The sequence below is a fragment of the Desmodus rotundus genome, chromosome 3 (assembly GCF_022682495.2).
Source record: "Desmodus rotundus isolate HL8 chromosome 3, HLdesRot8A.1, whole genome shotgun sequence".
NCBI classification, from domain to species: domain Eukaryota; kingdom Metazoa; phylum Chordata; class Mammalia; order Chiroptera; family Phyllostomidae; genus Desmodus; species Desmodus rotundus.
The window spans coordinates 11,182,752-11,200,255 of record NC_071389.1 but is presented as its reverse complement, the minus strand read 5'-3'; the positions used below and the strand labels follow the sequence as shown (position 1 = coordinate 11,200,255).

The window sequence follows — 17,504 nt, the reverse complement described above, 5'->3', positions numbered from 1 at the left end:
AAGATTCAGTCCCTCGGGCGGCTCTGGCCACAAGCCCTCAGTCGCCACGTGAAGCTCATGCTGCATTTTGGACAGTGTAGGTACAGGACATTTCTGGTGCTGTGCAGAGTTCTCTCGGCACAATTTTGAGGGACGAACCAGACACGCTGCCCACCCTCGGGAAGGGCAGGGCTTCTCTTCTTGCTGACGTAGGGCACCCACTACCAAGAATAAAGACGTTTGTGCACAGAATTTGTTAAAACTGGGGTTCAGAAGACGATGATGCCTTCTTCCTTACATCCACCCCAGATCGAAAGGTTCTTTTGAGTCCTCAGTGGTGTGAGGTTTGCCGTCAGCAGGAGAAATGGGAAAGGCAGTGTCTTGTGTACAGTGGACACACGGAGGTGTTTATGCCCGAGAGTGTGAAGGGCTTTGTCTGAGTTCCATACTGTCTTCTCCTTTCCATTCCTCTCACCTTTTTAATTCTTTTTCCTTCTGTGAACCCCCAGCTCTGTAAACGCCACCTGCAGGATTTAATGAGTAGATATTTCCCTTATTGCCCCCTTTCCAGTACTCCTGGCGATTCAATGCTTTCCTGATGTGGCAAAATATACTTTAAAAAATGCGGCAAGTCTTCGGGCTGGCAAAGCAGAGGCTGGTTCTCATTACTTAGCAGTCTTCCTATGCGAATGGCCCTGGGTGGTGGGAAGGCTGTCCTCTGCCACATGGAGATCTCGATTGCTCAGATTTCCTGTATGGAATCAGCATCCCGGGGGCGGGGGGGGGGGGGTAGTCTCTTGCCCACTTCTGTAACGTCAGCTCTCTTCTTAATCCTTAATTGTGTAAGAAGGCCTTTGGAGTAAAAGTTTCTCCAGAGCTGCCCGGGGTCAGGGAGGGGAGAGAGGCATCTGCTTGGTCAGTACAAGGGTAAAAAAGAAAGGGACATTAGAAAAAGGGTAAGAAAGAGAAGTTCCATTTGTTGGGCATGCACTGTATGCCAGGCTCCGGTCTAGGCACTTTTGATGTATCTCCTCCTCTGCTCCTCATGCCAGCCCTGTGGGTAGCAGATAGTAGGCTCATTTTACAAAGACAGCAGGCCACTTGCCGGAAGAACACAGCTGGTGGTGTGCGGGGCTCATGCCCAAGTCTGCCTGCTGCTGAGCCCTCCCTCTGCAAACCTCAAGGAAGCGGGTTTGTTGCCAGGGCCTGGAACTGTCTTTGCAGTGGGTAGTGGCTTTTTCTCTGAAGTTTCGGACAGCTGGGGCTTAGGCTCACGGGTCACAGGCTATGTCTCCCCAAAATGATAACGTTACCACTTCTCCTTCCTCCCCTCCAGGTCACCATGGAGTAACAAGTATGATCCTCCCTTGGAAGATGGGGCCATGCCTTCTGCTCGACTGAGAAAGCTGGAGGTGGAAGCCAACAATGCCTTCGACCAGTACCGAGACCTGTGAGTTGCTCGCTCGTTGTGCACGTTAGCTCTTGCGGGTTTGATGAGTCAATCCGTTGTAAATGAGCGTGGGGCCAGGCCAGTGAATGTCCCTAGAGCCTGTTACCTGGCTTGCCTAGAGCCGATGCTGGGCACTAGTTTTCTAATCGGGTCAGTTAGGAGATGACCCGGGGATGGAATGCTGTCACATGCAGATTTACCTGTGCACTGCCAGGCACGTGGTTCCTAGTAACAGCAAGTACCATTGGGACAGCACCCGCTGTGTGTAAGGCACAGTGCCAGGTAATTTCCTGCGCTTCATCTCACCCTCACAAACACGACAGCTGATTGAGTCCTCGGTTTTTGAGTGATGAAACTAAGACTCAGATAAAGGTGTTTGTCCAAAGGAAGAGGCAGAGCCAGGAGCCAAACCCAAGTCAGTCTGTCTCCAAAGTCCCCTCCCTTCTTTGCCATACTGCCTGTCCCACCCAGGCCTCCAGTGCTCGGGGGGGTCTCTGCTTCCAGACCCGTCACCAGGGCGGGACGGCTGAGGCCCTTCACGCAGTGCGAGCTGACGAGCTGTTGGCCCCTGAGCTGCTCCTCAGGAAGTGGTATTGCTGGCTCCGATAGGGTTCTGTCCTCTTCTTTCTGCCCCATCCAGTCCTGCCTCCCATCACACCACCAAAAAGAGTGGCCACTTAATCATCCTTGCAAGGAAAAGCTCCAGAAGAGGTTATCCTCTGCAGTGTTCCCTTTTAATTAACAATCTCATTTTAGGGTAAGTTCTATACTGATAATATAGCCAACTTGTAAAACATCCAGTACCACCTCAGCACAAATTCGGTCATCTATAAGGAGGGTTGGCAGCCTCTTCTGTAAAGGGTATATTTCCCTTTAAAAGTGTGAAAACTTCCTCTTGAGCTGAAGGTGGGTGACATTTGGCCCTCGGTTTGTATGTAGTTTGCACCCTGATTAGGACTCGGGCAAGAAACCGAAAAGGAAATAGAGCATCAGAACCGCTAACCCCGGTGCTGCTGGCATTCCCCTGGCGTAAGAGTTCAGGTCTGCACTAGGCAAGGAGTTGGAATGGGCTTCCCTTTTCACAGCAGATTCGATATAATGCATTTCAGGAAGAATTTCTTTTAGAAGTTGGGTTAGGAGGAAAGTGACGTTTCACTCCAATACACCAACATTTAAGCACATGAATGAAATTCAGAAGCGCAGCCACGACCCAATGGCCACCAACACGTCCTTCGGTCCGAGTGCGTTGCTCCGTGCCCAGCGTTCTCTGTCACATGCAGTATTTTATCTCCCATTTTCTTGTCCCCTTTACACAGATGAGGAGCCTGTGGCTCCGAGAAGCTAAATGACTCATACGAGGCCGCAGGAAGTAGAGGTGAAAAGCTGGGATTTGAATTCATATTTGCCTGGTTTCCAGAAATTACTGGTTTTCACAGTTAAACTCAATTTCCCTGTTTAAAGAGCTTTTATATCTAGAACTTTGTTCTGTTGTAGAATAGCTCCTTCGCCAGTGATGCTGAGAAGTTGACTCATTGCCATCTCGTAGTTTATTTGTAGTTGTTTTTACTTCTTCTTTTACCCAGCCATTTGGCAAGAAGCCAGTGCAGCTATTAAGAATTTCCAAGTGGGATCAGTTTTATATTATAGCGATGATTTGATACTGAAATAGCAGTGATGAGAAGAGCAGTTACCACCGGTGACTGTGCAAACACTGCTGTCTTCCAGTCTTAATCTTCCAAGTGGCCCGTGAGAGAGGGTTCTCCCTGTTTTAAAGATGAGTTAACGGGTTCAGAGAGGTGAAGTTCACGCAGCCAGCAAGGGGTGGAACCGGGCTACAGACCCATCCTTACCCAACTCCAGAGGCCACGGTGTATTCATTTACTCGACCGCCATTTGAGGGCTTGCCACCAGCCAGGTGCTTGCTGAGTACCGGGGTTACAGCCTTCAGTTCAGCTGGCCAAGGCCCTGCCCACATGGCACGTCACTGTGAAAAGACGAGCAGAATGTGAACAAGTGCCACAATGGGTGACGGCCTGGGGGGTGACTCGCTGCTGTAAGGAGAGCAGTGGAGAAGGCCTGTGCAGGAGGCGACGTCAAGCCGAGGTCTGGTGGTCAGGAGGGTCGGCCATGCCCAGGTGGGAAGGAGTGGTCCAGGCAGAGGGCTGCTGTGCAGGTGGCTCTTCTGGCTTCCTAGCGACGTGAATGTTGGGGCTGAGATTTCCTGAACGAGGTGATGCAGACATGTTGCTTTGTGCTGTCCTTCAGGTCAGGCCTGGGGAAGAGCCCGGTTTCGTCTTTGACTTTTCCTCCCTTTCTTTACTCTCCCGTCTTGCTGGTTCTTGTACACAACGCCCCTCACTTTACAGTGGGGTCATCCTAAGTTGAAAATGCATTTAATACACCTGCTGCTCGTCACACGTAGCCTGGCCTACCTTAAACGTGCCTGCAGTCGGGCAGTTGAGTTTCATCTCAAAGCAGCACCCTTTCTCTGACCTGAAGCAGGAGACACAGGTGGGCGTTTTGTAGGCATGACGGGATATAAAAATACAAACACATTACCCAGAAAGCGCTGGCCACACAGTATGCTGTCGAGTGTCGGTTATTCACCCTCACGATCGTGGGGCTGAGCAGGCGCTTGGGGCCACAGCCCAGCATCACAAGAGAGTCTTACACAGCACGTCACTCCTCTGGAAAAAGCTCAGACTTCCAAGTTCGGTCTTCACTGAATTTTCATACCGCTTTCACAAAATCATAAAGTCAGGAGTTGTAGGAGGGGAGCTGCCTGTATGAGGACACAGGGCCGCTCTTGGGTGCGTACCTCTGTGGGAGTTTGATTGGCCTGGTGTCTTGAGCATTTCCCCATTGTCATTTTAACATCTTCAGGGCAATCCCTTAATCTGTAAGGTGTGACCCTGGGGGGAATTGGGGGTTAGCTCATCTACCAGCTGGAAGTGGCAGGAGTGGGGATCCCCACGTCCTGGGCCTGACTGTGCAGTGCCTCCGCTTCTGGAGGAGGCTTCCCCTTCCTGGCCAACATACGCTTTCCCGGTGGTTTAGAAGCTTCAATGACCAGATTTCTGTGAGCCTTCGCATGTGCCTGCACTCCTTTCTGCAAGTGAGCTGACGTGCGGGTGGGTTGAGAATGGAGACAGGACAGCTTCCTGTGTCTGTCCTTGGGGGTCACGTTGGTCAGGACAGGCCCTGAGGTTGTCTGACAGCTCGTGGGGGTGGGATCCCGGCCCGGAGGGTCCTGTTCTGTTCCCGGCAGCATCACTGTGCTGCTTCAGGCTGGAGGAGCAGCGCGGGAGGCCGGTTCTCCCTGTGTGACAGCAGCCGCAGGTCACTGGAGAGATGCTGGTTAGAGCTGTCCCTGGGGAGCCCGAGTCATCAGTCTGAACCACCCAGTGTTATCAGAGTGCACTGGGGACGCTCTTCTGGGACCACATGTGAGAACTGTTTTCCGCGCTGGACCACACGTGCTGAGCCAAACCATTTCTGGGTTGTGAGTTGGTGGTGGTCACGTTGGTGGCGGAGGTGGGGCCTGGAGCATGAGCTCTTTTCCGCGTGGTTTCGGGGCAGATGGAAGTCAGCCAGGGACTAGGAGGCCTTGTCTCTGCCTGGAGCAGCACAGGCCAGTGTTACTCTGGGTTTTCTAGGGACCGGATTGTTTCCTGGCTGAAAGTACAGTGGGTCATGCCTTGTCTTCATCCTTTGTCCCAGCCCCTCCCCAATAGAAAGACTCATCCCATCCTCAGAGGAATACTTGTTTGTTGTCACCCCAGGGAATGAAGCCATGGGTCTGTAATTGTCCACCTGTCCCCATTTCACATTTGTGAGCGGGCTCAGTAAAGGCTACTCTGAGGGGAGACACACCCCCTGCCAACCCGACAACACTGCTGCTTGTCTGCTGATTTTGGTTGCTCTGGGCTGCTGTGTGAGGGGCCCAGAAGGGCCCTGTGTCCTGGGCCTGGCAAGAGAAGCCAAGAGCCTCAGGCAGACCCCCCACCCCTCCCTCCTCCCCCCAAAGGAAAGGGAAGAGACTGAGAAAGCTGGCCCCTGAGAGCAGAGTGGGCCACCCAGTCCACACTGGAGCTGGGCTGCGTCCCAGGGGGCTTTGAGGAATGCGGAGAGCACACCTGTCCCCCATGCTAACCGGGACCTGACAGCGGGTTTCTGAATCCTTGGATCCTGACGGATGTCAGTTAGGACTGGGTTTGGCTTATGCTCTGGCCTCTTGCCCTCCCACTGTCTCGGGTGACTGAACGCTGCCAGACTCCGGCATGTTGGGGCCCCTTGTGGTGTCCTCTTGTGGTGAGGGCTGTGCTGTAAGGGGCCTTCAGGGGCGGTTTACTCTGCGGGCAACTCACAGGAAGGACCTGGCTGTGTCCTGGAGGCCAGCAGTGCGCTCTCCTGCCCTACGATGTCATCCCCGCCCCCCCCCCCACACACTGTGCCTTAAGACTGAACTTGGGGGCATTTTTGCCGTCATCCAGTACACAGGCAGACGCAGCCCCACCAGCACTGGTGGGGGTTGTGTGCGCACGTGCACAGTGGTGACGTGGCATCCTGGTTCCCTCACCTGCCTGCGTCTTGTGGGTCTGCAACCTTGCTCACTCCCGACATGCTCCTTCAGGAGATGAGGGGAAGGAGACCCCGGTGAGCATGCTGAAACCTAGAGCTGAAACGTGCTGGAGCCGCACCAGGTCTCTCCAGGGAGGAGTGCCACTCTTCCCGCCAGAGGCTCCTCTGTACCGTGAGCATCCGGAGAGGAAGCCTTGGGTCCTGTCCTGGGCTCTGGGCCTTGCTCCCGGGCCTGGGAAGGCTTCGACTTTGCAGGGGATTAGAATTAGTTGCCAGCACATGGAGTTGGTATGATCAGGGTGCGGGAGCGGATTGACTAGCAGGTCCTCTGGCTTGTAATGCTGTTGGGGTGTGGCATCCCCTCTTCCTTGCCTACGCACAGCATTTCTCCATGATGGAATAAATGTGCCAGCACTTGGGAGTGTGACTCCTTCCCCGAGAGGGGGCGAGAGGTGAGTAGGGACAGAGCTGTATGTCCTGCATGGTCCCTTTGAAGCCACCAGCTCCTTTTGTTTACCATCTTGCTCGGAGCCCTCTACTGCGTACTCACCCCTCACCCTTCACTCCCCTCCCACACTTATCAGTTTTTTGTTTGCCATCAGTAGCAGGAAGGACCATGGTGGTAACTGTCCCCCAGGAAAGGAACCGTCAAGGAACTGTTAGCATTACCCAGACAACACTTTTTTAAAAAAAAGTTACTTATTTTTTGAGAGAGGGGAAGGGAGGGAGAAAGAGGGAGAGAAACATTAACGTGTGAGATACATATCAGTCATTTGCCTCTCGTGCACCTCCAGCTGGGGACCAGTCCTGTAACCCAGGCGTGTGCTCTGACTGGGAATCGACCTAGCGACCCTTCAGTTCACAGGCCAGCACCCGATCCACTGAACCACAGCAGCCAGGGTGACAACCCCATTTTTAGATTAAAATTTTGCTGAGGACAGGCATGTTCTGCTGGGGCTGGGCGAGGTCATTACGTACTCTGAAGTCGTTTTGAATTTTATCAGTTTTCTCCCCCAAGCCCTCCCATCCTGGTCCCCAACATCTGGACCACTCTCATTCTTCTCTGCCAAGCCCCGGGATGGTTTTCCACCTCTAACTCGCGGGCCCAGCTCAGTCCAGGGAATGCCATTGGAACGCAGCACTGGGGAGGGTAGCTGAAAGGGCCGGCTCTGGGGCAGGTGGCTTGTGGGACCACTTCTCTCTCGGCAGAGTTGACTCTGCTTTTTTAGGCCCAAGCCTAGGATAGCTCATTGGTTACAAAACCTCATCACTTGACCTGAACCTTCCTTCCTTCCTTCCTTCCTTAATTAATTTTTTTTTAAAGAGCGAGAAACATGGATTTGTTTTTCCACTTACTTATGCATTTATTGGTTGCTCTGTGTGTGCCCTGGCCAGAGATCAGTCCTGCAGCTGTGGTGTATTGGGGCAGCACTCTAACCATCTGAGCTGCTGGCCAGGGGGAGGCACTCGACGCTGCCCGAGGGACATCTCTCATGGGGTATGAGGCACCCGTTGTCTGCCGCGAACCCTGAGAGCAGTGCTGTGATTTTTCAGGTCCCCAGAGGAGCCAGGAACCCCGCGCTCTGGCTTTCACATTGTGTCTCGCCGTTTCCTCTGGTGGCCCAGAGACCAGATGTCCTGACCGAGGGGCTGGCACCGCTTTCTCCCAACGATGATGACGCCCGTGTGTGCCAGACATCTTGCCCATGCTCTGCAGGGCTTGGCTCTTGGCTCGCAGCAGATAATACCTTCAAACATGCGGTTGCAATTTATTGGCCTTATAAGTTAATTTTAGTGGGTGTGCAATTGATTGAAATCAGAGCTTAATGAAGGCCAGAGTCGGAGGAGGGGGGAGGCGTGGGGCTGGAAGGCTTGTTGTGTTCTTCCTTGCTTTAGGTCTGCGATAATCCTCAAAGGCTTTAATTAGCTTTTCTAATCAGCCCTTCTCGTCTGGAAGAAGTTTACTGAAGGAGACAAGGCTGGCATTGCGTGCAAGTCTTGGGAGCCCACAGGCCTTCCTGGAAACGGCCGGGATACCTAGTAGACGAGCTCTCCCCCGGCCCCTGCCTCCTCTCCCCTTCCTGGGGCTACGTTAGAGCCGGGGCTGTTTCTGCTCCTTCCTTCCATTGTCCATCCCTGTTTCGTTTGACATTTGAGCAACACCAGCCCGGGAAGGGCAAGGGCATCTGTATTCATGTGTGACAAAAAGTCCATTGCCATGTCTTTCTGGGTGCCTGAAACTCTGTGTGTCCAGCTGCCTCCCCCGACCTTGGGCCCTGGGCTCAGGGCTGTGCCTTCCTCGGACGGGAACGTTGGGCCTGGGGGATTGCAGCGTTTCCGCTCTGGTGGGAATTGCAGAAGGCAGCGCACAATCTTCTGAAGGAACGAAAGTCGCAGCAGGATCTGGGAAGCAGGTGACTGAAGGTGGGTGGGGGTGCCCAGCAGGAGGCACAGACACCCCCTCAGAAATCTGTGACGCCCCACACCGTGTCCAGGCCGGAGTGCAGAATGGGGAGGGTTTGAGCTTTGAAAGAAACTTGGACTTGATTCCCTGTTCTGCTTTTCCTCGCTGACTGACCTGGTGCATAGAAGTAAACTTTCTGCGCCTGTTTCCTTCTTTGTTTCAAAGGGACCGGTGCTCATCTTAGGAGCCGAGGGGGTGTTCGGTGAGGGGCTGTTGCTCAGCTCTGACTCAGGTGTCTCCGCAGGAACCTCCACGCTGTCGGTGTAGCAGGTTCTCTGTCTGATGGACGTCTCACACTCTGCGTTTCTGTCTGTGTGGGGGTGGTGATCGGGTGTGGATGGGGTGAGAGAACGGCTGTGCGAGGTCTGTCCGGGAGAAGTCCGGACACCGTTCAAAGGACCAGAACGGTTTGTACAGCATCGATGTACCTGGCAGCCGAGGGCAGTGGCCTGGAGCGCACGTACGTGAACAATGATGAAGTCACTGTACTAGTCAGTGGGGGTGGTAGGTGCCACTGGGTGAGCATGCGTACCGTGCCGCGGATCTGCGTCAGATTTTGCGTTAAGCTGGAACATTCCTCCGTGGAAAGTATTTGGATGATTCAGAAGGCCACAGCTATGGGCACCTGGTGACTGGCAGCTTCATCACGACAGGGTGCCTGCTCGTGCATCCCGTCTCAAGCAGAGTGTTTTGGCAAAACATCAAGTGTCTCAGGTGACTCAGCCCCACTACAGCCCAGATTTGGTGCCTTGAATCTTCTGGCTTTTCCTAAAACTAAAATCACCTTTGGAAGGGAAGAGAGTTCAGACTGTCAATGAAATTCAGGAAAATACGAGATGGTGACTGGGAGAACTGTGTGAGGCCCCAAGGTGCCTACTTGGAAGGGGACTGAGGCGTCATGGTCCTGTGTACAGTGTTTCTAGTATCTTCTTCAGCAACCTCTTATTTTCCACATCTCGTGGCCAGATACTTTCTGGACAGCCCCGTCTGTGTTGCCAGCAGCAGGAGGAGGCTGTGCGCTCTGGTCAGGGCTCTGCCACCAGCCCGCCATGAGACCTCACGTAAACCAACCTCTGTCTCGGAAATGGAGTGGAGCCGTTCCCATCTGTGGTGACGAGAGAGAGGGCACTGAGGAGTATTTCACAAATATTTCCTGAGTGTTGGGGGAGGGGGCACAAGCCCTTGGCACCTTGCATCTGGTTTCCTTGGGACTTCCCCCTTTGTGCCTTCCATCCCCTTTGTGCCTTTTCCTTTGGCGGCTTCGCCCTGTGTCCTTTCCCTGGAATAGCTCTCAGCGAGGAGCCCAGCCCTGTGCTGAGCTCTGAGCCCTCCTGGTGAATCGTTGAGCCTCGGGCGGTCTCGGGAAACCTGGGCTCAGCCATGTAACTGGTGGGGGAGGGGGCTCAGGGGTCAAGGCGGGGCTTTGAGCAGGGGCATTCCCTTGTGTGGTCAAGGAGTGAAGGCCAGAGTGGGACGAGAGCGGTGGGGAGAGGTACACAGGCCCTCGTCCAGCATGGGCGTTGGCTGTTGTTCTCAGAGCATCGGGGAGGGTCTGAAGGGTCCCAGGGGCACACAGGACAGAGCTGATGTGCGGCCTAAGAGAGTCCCCCAGCAGCTTGGAGGCTGGATTGGAGAGGCCGGAAGTGGAAGGGCCCTGGCCCTGACTTCCTTCGTCTAGCTACTGAGTCTTGCACTACTCTCCCTAGTCCGGCCCGGCCAAGTGACATCATAGTTGGAGGTTACCTAGTGCTCCCTGATGCACTTCCAGAAACAGCCAGGCCAGCTTACCTTCAGTCTCTAGCCCGAGGACCCCACTGGGAAGTGGGCGAGAGCACTGAGCAGAGTAAGCATGAGGTAATGGGAGGATTGTTCAGGAAAGTTCTGGAGCTGGATGAAGCCGGGACCATTTGGTTTGGCACATCTCCCCCACTCCCTGACCCTTCACATAGGTCTCGGTGGCTCACGAAGCACACGCACTGTCCCCTAGCCTGGACCCAGGGGTCTCCAGAGGGGCCCCGTGACGGGCACTGCTTGCTGCATATCTCATGCTGCAGGCATGGTGGTTGAAGACAGACGTGCTGTCTGGCTTTCGGCCTGTCAGCAGTGCCATTAGCATTTCGGGTTTTCACACGTATGATTTGTATCTTCAGCCATGTGGACAGAGGGCCTCTGAGAACGCCGCCTCACCCGCTGTTGGGCTCCGGCTTGCCACAGCCTTGGGCTCGAGTGAAAGCACTGGGAGCAGTTCAGGGGCCACCCAAGGCCGCCTCAGTTGTGTCGTTGTCACTGAACAGAGCGGCGGTTGCCCGTCAGCTTTCTGGGGGGGGCTGAGTCTGCTTCCCGTGTGTGTTTCAGCTCTCTGGTGGCCACTGTTCTTAAGCAGAGGTATCTGCTACTGTTTCAAGAGCCCCTGAAGAGTGGATCTAGACAAGCCTGCATGTCAGTCCCACCCTACCCCCAGCCCGGAGGTCCCCTCCATCTGGCACCCTGAGACTGCAGTCCAGGGTCAGGTTGCCTTGGCATGCGCTGTCTGATTTGTCTGTTGAAAGAAGGTGGAATGGAAAGCAGGAGTGTGCAGAAGGCAGGTTTGCTCCAGACACGATCCCTGAGTCAGCGGCGGGACTCTGGTTCCCCCAGAGTTCCTGGGTTCCTCCAGCCGTGTGGAAACAGTCACGCTTTGGGTTATGCAGTCCACGTGTAGGGTGAAGATGCCATCTGGAAGCAAGGACCAGCTCCCTCTGGTGGTCAAGCTCCTGCCAGGGACCTGTGCTCCCAGGCTGCTTCCCAGGCTGCTGGCAGATCCCTCTTTTGTGGGGGGAGCTGCTTTGTAGAAGTATCCAGGATGGGTGGTCTTCCAAAGTTCAGCCAGCAGGCCCCAGCTGCTTCATTGAGGTGGGAGGACCCTGCTTTTCAGAATTCCCAGTGCAGGGTACTTAGTGTCCTGCCCTGAGGGACGATTGTTGGCCATTCTTCCGCCCCTTCTCTGAGTCTCTCCTCCCCAAGGCAGCATTGTGTACAGTGGCCTGGTTGCCTGTGTGTGTTTAACTTACCTAAACTCAGCCTCGCAGGCTGGACCGGAGTCACATGGGGCCAGCCACACCCCAGGCCCAACCCCCAGCCGCCCACTTCCTGGCTTGGTGACTTGGGTGCATGCCTGTCCTCTCTCTGGGTGTCATTATTGTTAACTGTGAAGTAACACATGCAAAGCCCCTGACCCAGAGCGGGTTTTCAGAAATGGCAGCTCTTGGACTATAGTGATGGCTTTGAACTTCCAGAAGGCCTTGACGGTCCACACTCATGAGCCGGGGGCTAAGCCGGAATGGCAGTGTTTTCACAGGTAGTCCAGAGAGGCGGAAGGTGGTCACGGCGGTTTTGAGCACAGACAGTTTGGTCAGACCCCAGAGCCAGATTGGCGGCCCTTGCAGCGGCACCATCGTTTCCAGAAAGGCCTTCGTTATTTCTATTCAGGTTTGGGGGAGGGGTGGGGAAGCCTTGTAAAAGAGAGGCCGTAAAGCGCTGCAGCCGCAGTCCAGATGTGGCTTCTAAGTGCTGCTGGCATTAAAGTCTCACTTGCCTGAGCCCATTGGTATGTGTGCTCGGGTGGAAGCACCTGTGTGTCCTGGAAGGAATTTGGGCAGAATACCTGTCCTGTGTCCTTGGACAGACTCTAGGACACATGGCACAGGCTGTGGTAGAAAGGACCATCGGCTTCCAGTGATAGATCAGGACTGGCCAGCCCACAGCCAGGTGTTGACCTCTCTCCATCTTGTGCGGAGCCAGCTCCAGTCCCTGGGCAGTTCAGAATGCGCCAAGGTTAGGAGAAGAAGAGGGAGGATCTGCCCCTCTCAGCCCAGAGAGGAAGACCATTTGCACCTGAACAGCCACCAGTGGTGGCGTGCCTGTGGGCTCCCTGGTGAGGACCTCCGGGCCGCTGTTGCCTGTGCTCTTTCAGGTGCCTCCATGAGGTGGGTCGGAGGACCCACATGTCCCAGCCCCTCACAGTTGTGGCTGGCAGCCTGCCTTCTGTTGCTCTCTGTGGGCTTTCCAGAAGCTGTACCCATCGGGCAGCACCCACATCCTCCTGTTGGACAGGGGATACACTTAGCTTCTTTGGACAGTGGCCAGTTTGGGGCCAGCGCAGAAGGAATGTTGGTCTACACTGCAAGGAAGAAAGCCAGGTTTCAGATGCCTCTCCAAGCAAATTGGAGATTTTTCTTTTTTCCTGGAGTGGAATTGAGTTGCTCCCACCTCTGGGTACCAGGTGCCTTTTTATGTTATAAGGATGTTAAGGATGATCAGAAAAAACAAACTGCTGCTAGTAGCTAGGGTTTTGTCATCTTTTTCAGGCTGGGAAGAAACAAACAGGTATTGTCTTGGGGCAGCACCTCAGCTGCTGGTGGAGCGGCTCTGCCTCTGGGCTGTAGGTGCTCTGCCGGTCTCTGCTGCACAGTCATTGAAGAGCCGCACATAGCCCAGTCCTGTGAAGGTAGCCCAGCCCATTTGTGGCTAAAAGACTGTGACTGACCCCGAGAAGGACCTGGTCCCAGCAGGTCCATCCTGGCTTTGGTTCTTTTGTGGAGGGCCGTGGCCTGTGACTCATCTTTTGGGGACCTCTGTATTAGAAGCACAAATCTGGCTGTTCTCCCAGAAGGCAATTTGAAAAGAAGGACTAAAGGCCCACTTCAAAGTCTATTCCAGCCCATCTTTCCTGTTCACTTGCAGCCCAGTGTCGGCCAGGACTGGGAATTGGCTGATGCGTAGCTACACTACAGCTCAGGCTCCCGGAACAAGTTTCCATCCCCGTCCCCGTGCGTTCCCCAGCGTCACGCACTCCATAAAGCTTTGGGAGCCGGAATACTTTTTCTTTCTTTTGTGAAGTAGGTCATTTTGAGTGTGAAGTATTACATTTTTTCTCTCTTTTCTCCTTTCCCCCAGAAGTCCTGTGGTTGAAAAGTTATGGTCATAGAATCTGTACATGTGACTGTGATGTTATCGAAGTAGAAGAGTGATTTTCAAGGAGAAACGACGTAGAACTTTGAGAATTACTGACACATTAGGCTTTCAGTTGGTCCAAGTTCAGGAATCTAACTGGTGACAGAGAATAATAAACTCAACCAGGTGCTTAACTGTAATTGACTCCACTGATAAATCGTCAGCCCCACCTGAGGGTCTTGTGTTTTGCTTCTGGCTCATCCAGCACAGAGAGTCCCCTGGTGACTTGATCTTTTGGAGTTTATAAAACCAACCCAGAGCGGCCCCCCGTCTCCCTAGTCCCAGCTGTTGAACTCCCTGCAGTTGTTTGCCTTTGGAAACGTTAACATTTACGGGGGAAAGACTTGAAAGCCACCAACACTGTGTGTAGGGCCTGTGTCACTCGCCTAAAGCTCTCTCTGTCCACTGGAGCCCGACAGAGTTTTGCTTCAGTTGTTCCTGGGCCGATCTGTCCCCTTTTCCTGAGTTTCTGGAGCTTCCGGGTGCCCCACCACTGCATGGTTCAGGACTTTCCAGGGTGGCTTCTCCAGTCTCCTTGACGATGGTCCCTGTGTCGTCCGGCTAACAGGTCACTCATCCTTCTCACTGTGTGTATGTGGGACTCTAGTCTAAGGAAAGCCCGGCTTTCGTGTTCGGGCCTCCCTGATGTGAAGGTGCTCTCCGAGCTGCCCGCCTGACCAGACGCCGCTCTGCGGGAAGAGGGCCATCCCTCCTGAGCTCCAGTCAGCCGAGCCTGTGGTCCTCCCTCCCTCCCTCCTGGAGGGCTGGGGTTTGGAAATGCTGGAGCAGGGGCGGAGCCCAGGGCAGGGCCCGGTCAGTCCCCCACAGCCTGCGCTCAGCACCGGGCCACCTTTGATCGCTCCTTCGCATTGACGTGCGAGGCCCAAGAGCGAGCTGCTGGCGACGGTAGAGCCACCTTATTGAAATAGCATGTTAGCATTTAAACAATATTAATACTATTTGACTCATTAAATATACAAAGGCCAGTTAAAGTGCTTCCATGTGTGTGCTGTTAGTTCTGGCGGGCAACTCCTCAGATGATTTTATGTGGTTTCAGGCAACATTTTAGCACATTCTTAAAATGCCCACAAAAGCCTTTATGTAAAAACTCATAAATGTGAACCCCGTAAAAATTATTTTTTCCCCGTTTCATGTTGTTATGATCAAAGTACAGTAGGTAAGAATAAATTTTCAAAAACTGGTTGAGGTCCCTCTTTAATTAATGCTTCACGCACAGAGCAGAGTCATAAAGCACGTGGCAGGCTGTCTGCATGTCCCGCAGCCTCTGGGCCCGGACGGGCGGGTCTTTGTGGTGAAGCTGAAGGCCCTTCCCAGTCACGCAGCCCTCTGCTCTCTTGTCTTGGAACCTCGGGTTGAGACTTGTAGCTGCTCAAGTCCCTTGAGATCGCTCTTGGCTGGTGGAGTGCAAGTGTGTTCCTGAGTTGCGGTGGTGTCGGGGCCTTACACTCCCAGGCTGGGTCTCAGCACGTCCCTCAGAGGGAACGCCCCGCTGGAAGAGGGAGCAGGGTGACGGTGAGCTCCACAGCGCCGCCTCCGACTCTGCTGCTGCTGCCACATCTTTATTAAAAGTCAGATAGACTGTAAATTAGGACGTTGCCGAGTGGAGTCCTGTCCCCGCTATTAAAAACAGTTACGGAGACTGCGTGGTTCAGTGGAAAAGTGCTAATGGTTCTGTGCCAAGTGAGAAAAGCCAAACTCAAGGCAGTGCCATTGCTGGGCATATGGTTACACAAAAAATTGTGCATCTGGACAAAGACTGGAAGGGAATTTGGAAAAATCAGATTTATGGGATAAGTTGATATATGGTCCTGTGGGCTAATTTTTAAATTTCCTTTTTTTATAGTGTTCTTGCAATACATTTTTTTAGTTTGGGGGAATAGGAACCCACATGGGGGTCAGGGTTGAGGTTGCATTTTTACCTCCTTTGCACCCAGCATTTTGAAACGCTGGGTCCAGTCAGTGTGGCCCACAAGGAAGCTGAGCAAGCCAAGAAGAAGCTGCCCAGCGCGGGAGCCAGGCCACGAGAGGGATGGATGTTGGACTGGAAATGGCCGGTTCCACCTTATAAAACATTCATGCCGCTGTTCTGTTTTCTGAAGAAAACAAGTCCAAGGGATGGGACTGAGGGGGGTCAACTGCAGGCCACGTGGCGCTTTTGAACTGGTCACCGGGTGGCGTCAACAGCCACCATGCTCTCCCCTGGTTCCCTTCCAGGACAGCCCGACCCGTCTCCCCCAGTGTGCCAGCACACAGGGAAGCCAGCCTTGGACGAGGACACCACCACTCCGGTCTGGGGAGGGGCTGCGAGGTGGGGGGGGGGGGGATGAAAGTGCCCACTGGGCTTCAAGCCTGCCTTCCGGGATGGCCAATGGAAAAAGGGAATTATTGGCCTGTCCTTTTCGCCAGCACGGGAAAGGCTTCAGTTTTTTCAAGTTGTCGTTTCTTTCCCTTTTGATGGGAGGCCACTCGCCCTACAAGCAGACTGGAGGGGAAAACTGGTGGGAGAACCCGGCCATCTGCACCAACAGGACGGGTCCACAGGTCTGCTGTGGGCTGCTCCTCTCCTCCCTCGTTAGTGTTGGGGTACCTCCCAGTGAACTCTGAGCTGAGGGAGCCACTCAAATCTGGGACACCCAGCCAGAGGAGCTCCCGGAGCCTCCCCCTGCTGTGAGCTCACCTGAGCACTCTGGGGCTCCTCGTGTCCCGGGGGCCTTACAGGCCAGCCCATGTGTGCAGCGACCTGCAGGCCAGTCCTGCGGGAAAACACCTATTTGCTCTCTCCGCCCAAGGACCCTGTGGGGGAGGGGAGGGCCGGTGCTGAAGAGAGATTTGGAACAAGAGAAAGAACCCTCCTGAGAGGGGCCCCTAAGTGCCCAGCTTCAGCTGATTTCCTGGAGTCACTTGGGATGGCCCTGAGCTCTGGGCCCCCATAGGTGGGCCTGTTCCCCTCGAAGCACTACAGTGGTGCTGGTCTAGAGCCAAACCCCTTCCCACCCCCCATTGTTGTCCGGCAGGTAGCCTGGAGCTGGCATCTCCTTCGGAGCCCAGGCGGGCCTGCCTGCACCTGCGATTTGTGGCCATGCTGGAAGTGGCAGAGTTGTGAATTGCGTTTGACAGCTTAATCACAGTGGATGGGGCTGGGATGGAGCAGTGGGGACAGGGTGTGGTGGCGGCAGCAATGGGCAGGCCCAGGCTGCCTGAGGAATCCTCATGGGGAGGGGCCAGGGTAGCGATCTTGGTGGGGACCATTGGGCGCCCGGCAGGCCAGCAGTGACAGTGCCCGACAGCACCCAGGTGGCCAGCCCTCGTTCCTGGGGAAGGGCTGCTTCCTTGGTCTCCCTGGCACACTGCTGTCTATCACGTAACGACCTTCACCCAAACAGGGACAAAGCATTCTCGTGTTTCTTCACCCACGTTTTCTCAACAGTAACATTTACCATATGTTTACTGCGTAACAACTTTATCGAGCTGTAATTCACAGATGTGTTTACTCTTAGTTCTTTTTTTTTTTTTAATTAAAATTACTAGTAATCTTCGGTCAAGCATCTCCCCTCCTACATTGGCTTTGTCTCAGCAGTCCTAAGGCCCAGCTCGCAGGTGCTGCCTGGTGGCCCTTCATAAATGGTTGTTGGGTGGATAAATGCGTGAATGGAGCTGCTAACGAGAGGCTGGGGCTGAGACCCACACTCGTCTGATCTGAGCCTGTGCTCACCGCGGCCGTGCCGCCTGCTTACTGTTTCCCATCTAAGGCTGCACTCCTGGCGGGTCCCAGAGTGTGCCTGCCGCACCATTGAGCAGGGGTTAATTGGGGTCAGAGAGGCCACAGTCTTTCTGGTAAAGAATGTGCTAGCCGTCCTGGCTGGTGTGGCTCAGTGGATTAAGTGCCGGCCTATGAACCAAAGGATCGCCAGTTCGATTCCCAGTCAGGGCACGTGCCTGAGTTGCGGCCAGGTCCCCAGTAGGGGGCACATGAAAGGCAACCATACATTGATGTTTCTCTCCCTCCTTTCCCCTTTC

General features: G+C 54.3%; 1 protein-coding gene across 2 annotated transcripts in view; it reads left to right on the top strand.

The window, feature by feature from the left end:
* CAPZB (capping actin protein of muscle Z-line subunit beta) overlaps window positions 1-17,504 on the top strand; it is a 124,635-nt gene that overhangs the window by 88,332 nt on the left and 18,799 nt on the right. For both annotated transcript variants that reach the window (XM_024554301.4, XM_053921805.2), the window contains exon 4: window positions 1,316-1,429. In XM_024554301.4, coding sequence (XP_024410069.1) covers window positions 1,316-1,429 — 114 coding nt within the window. The remainder of the gene's footprint in view (window positions 1-1,315; window positions 1,430-17,504) is intronic.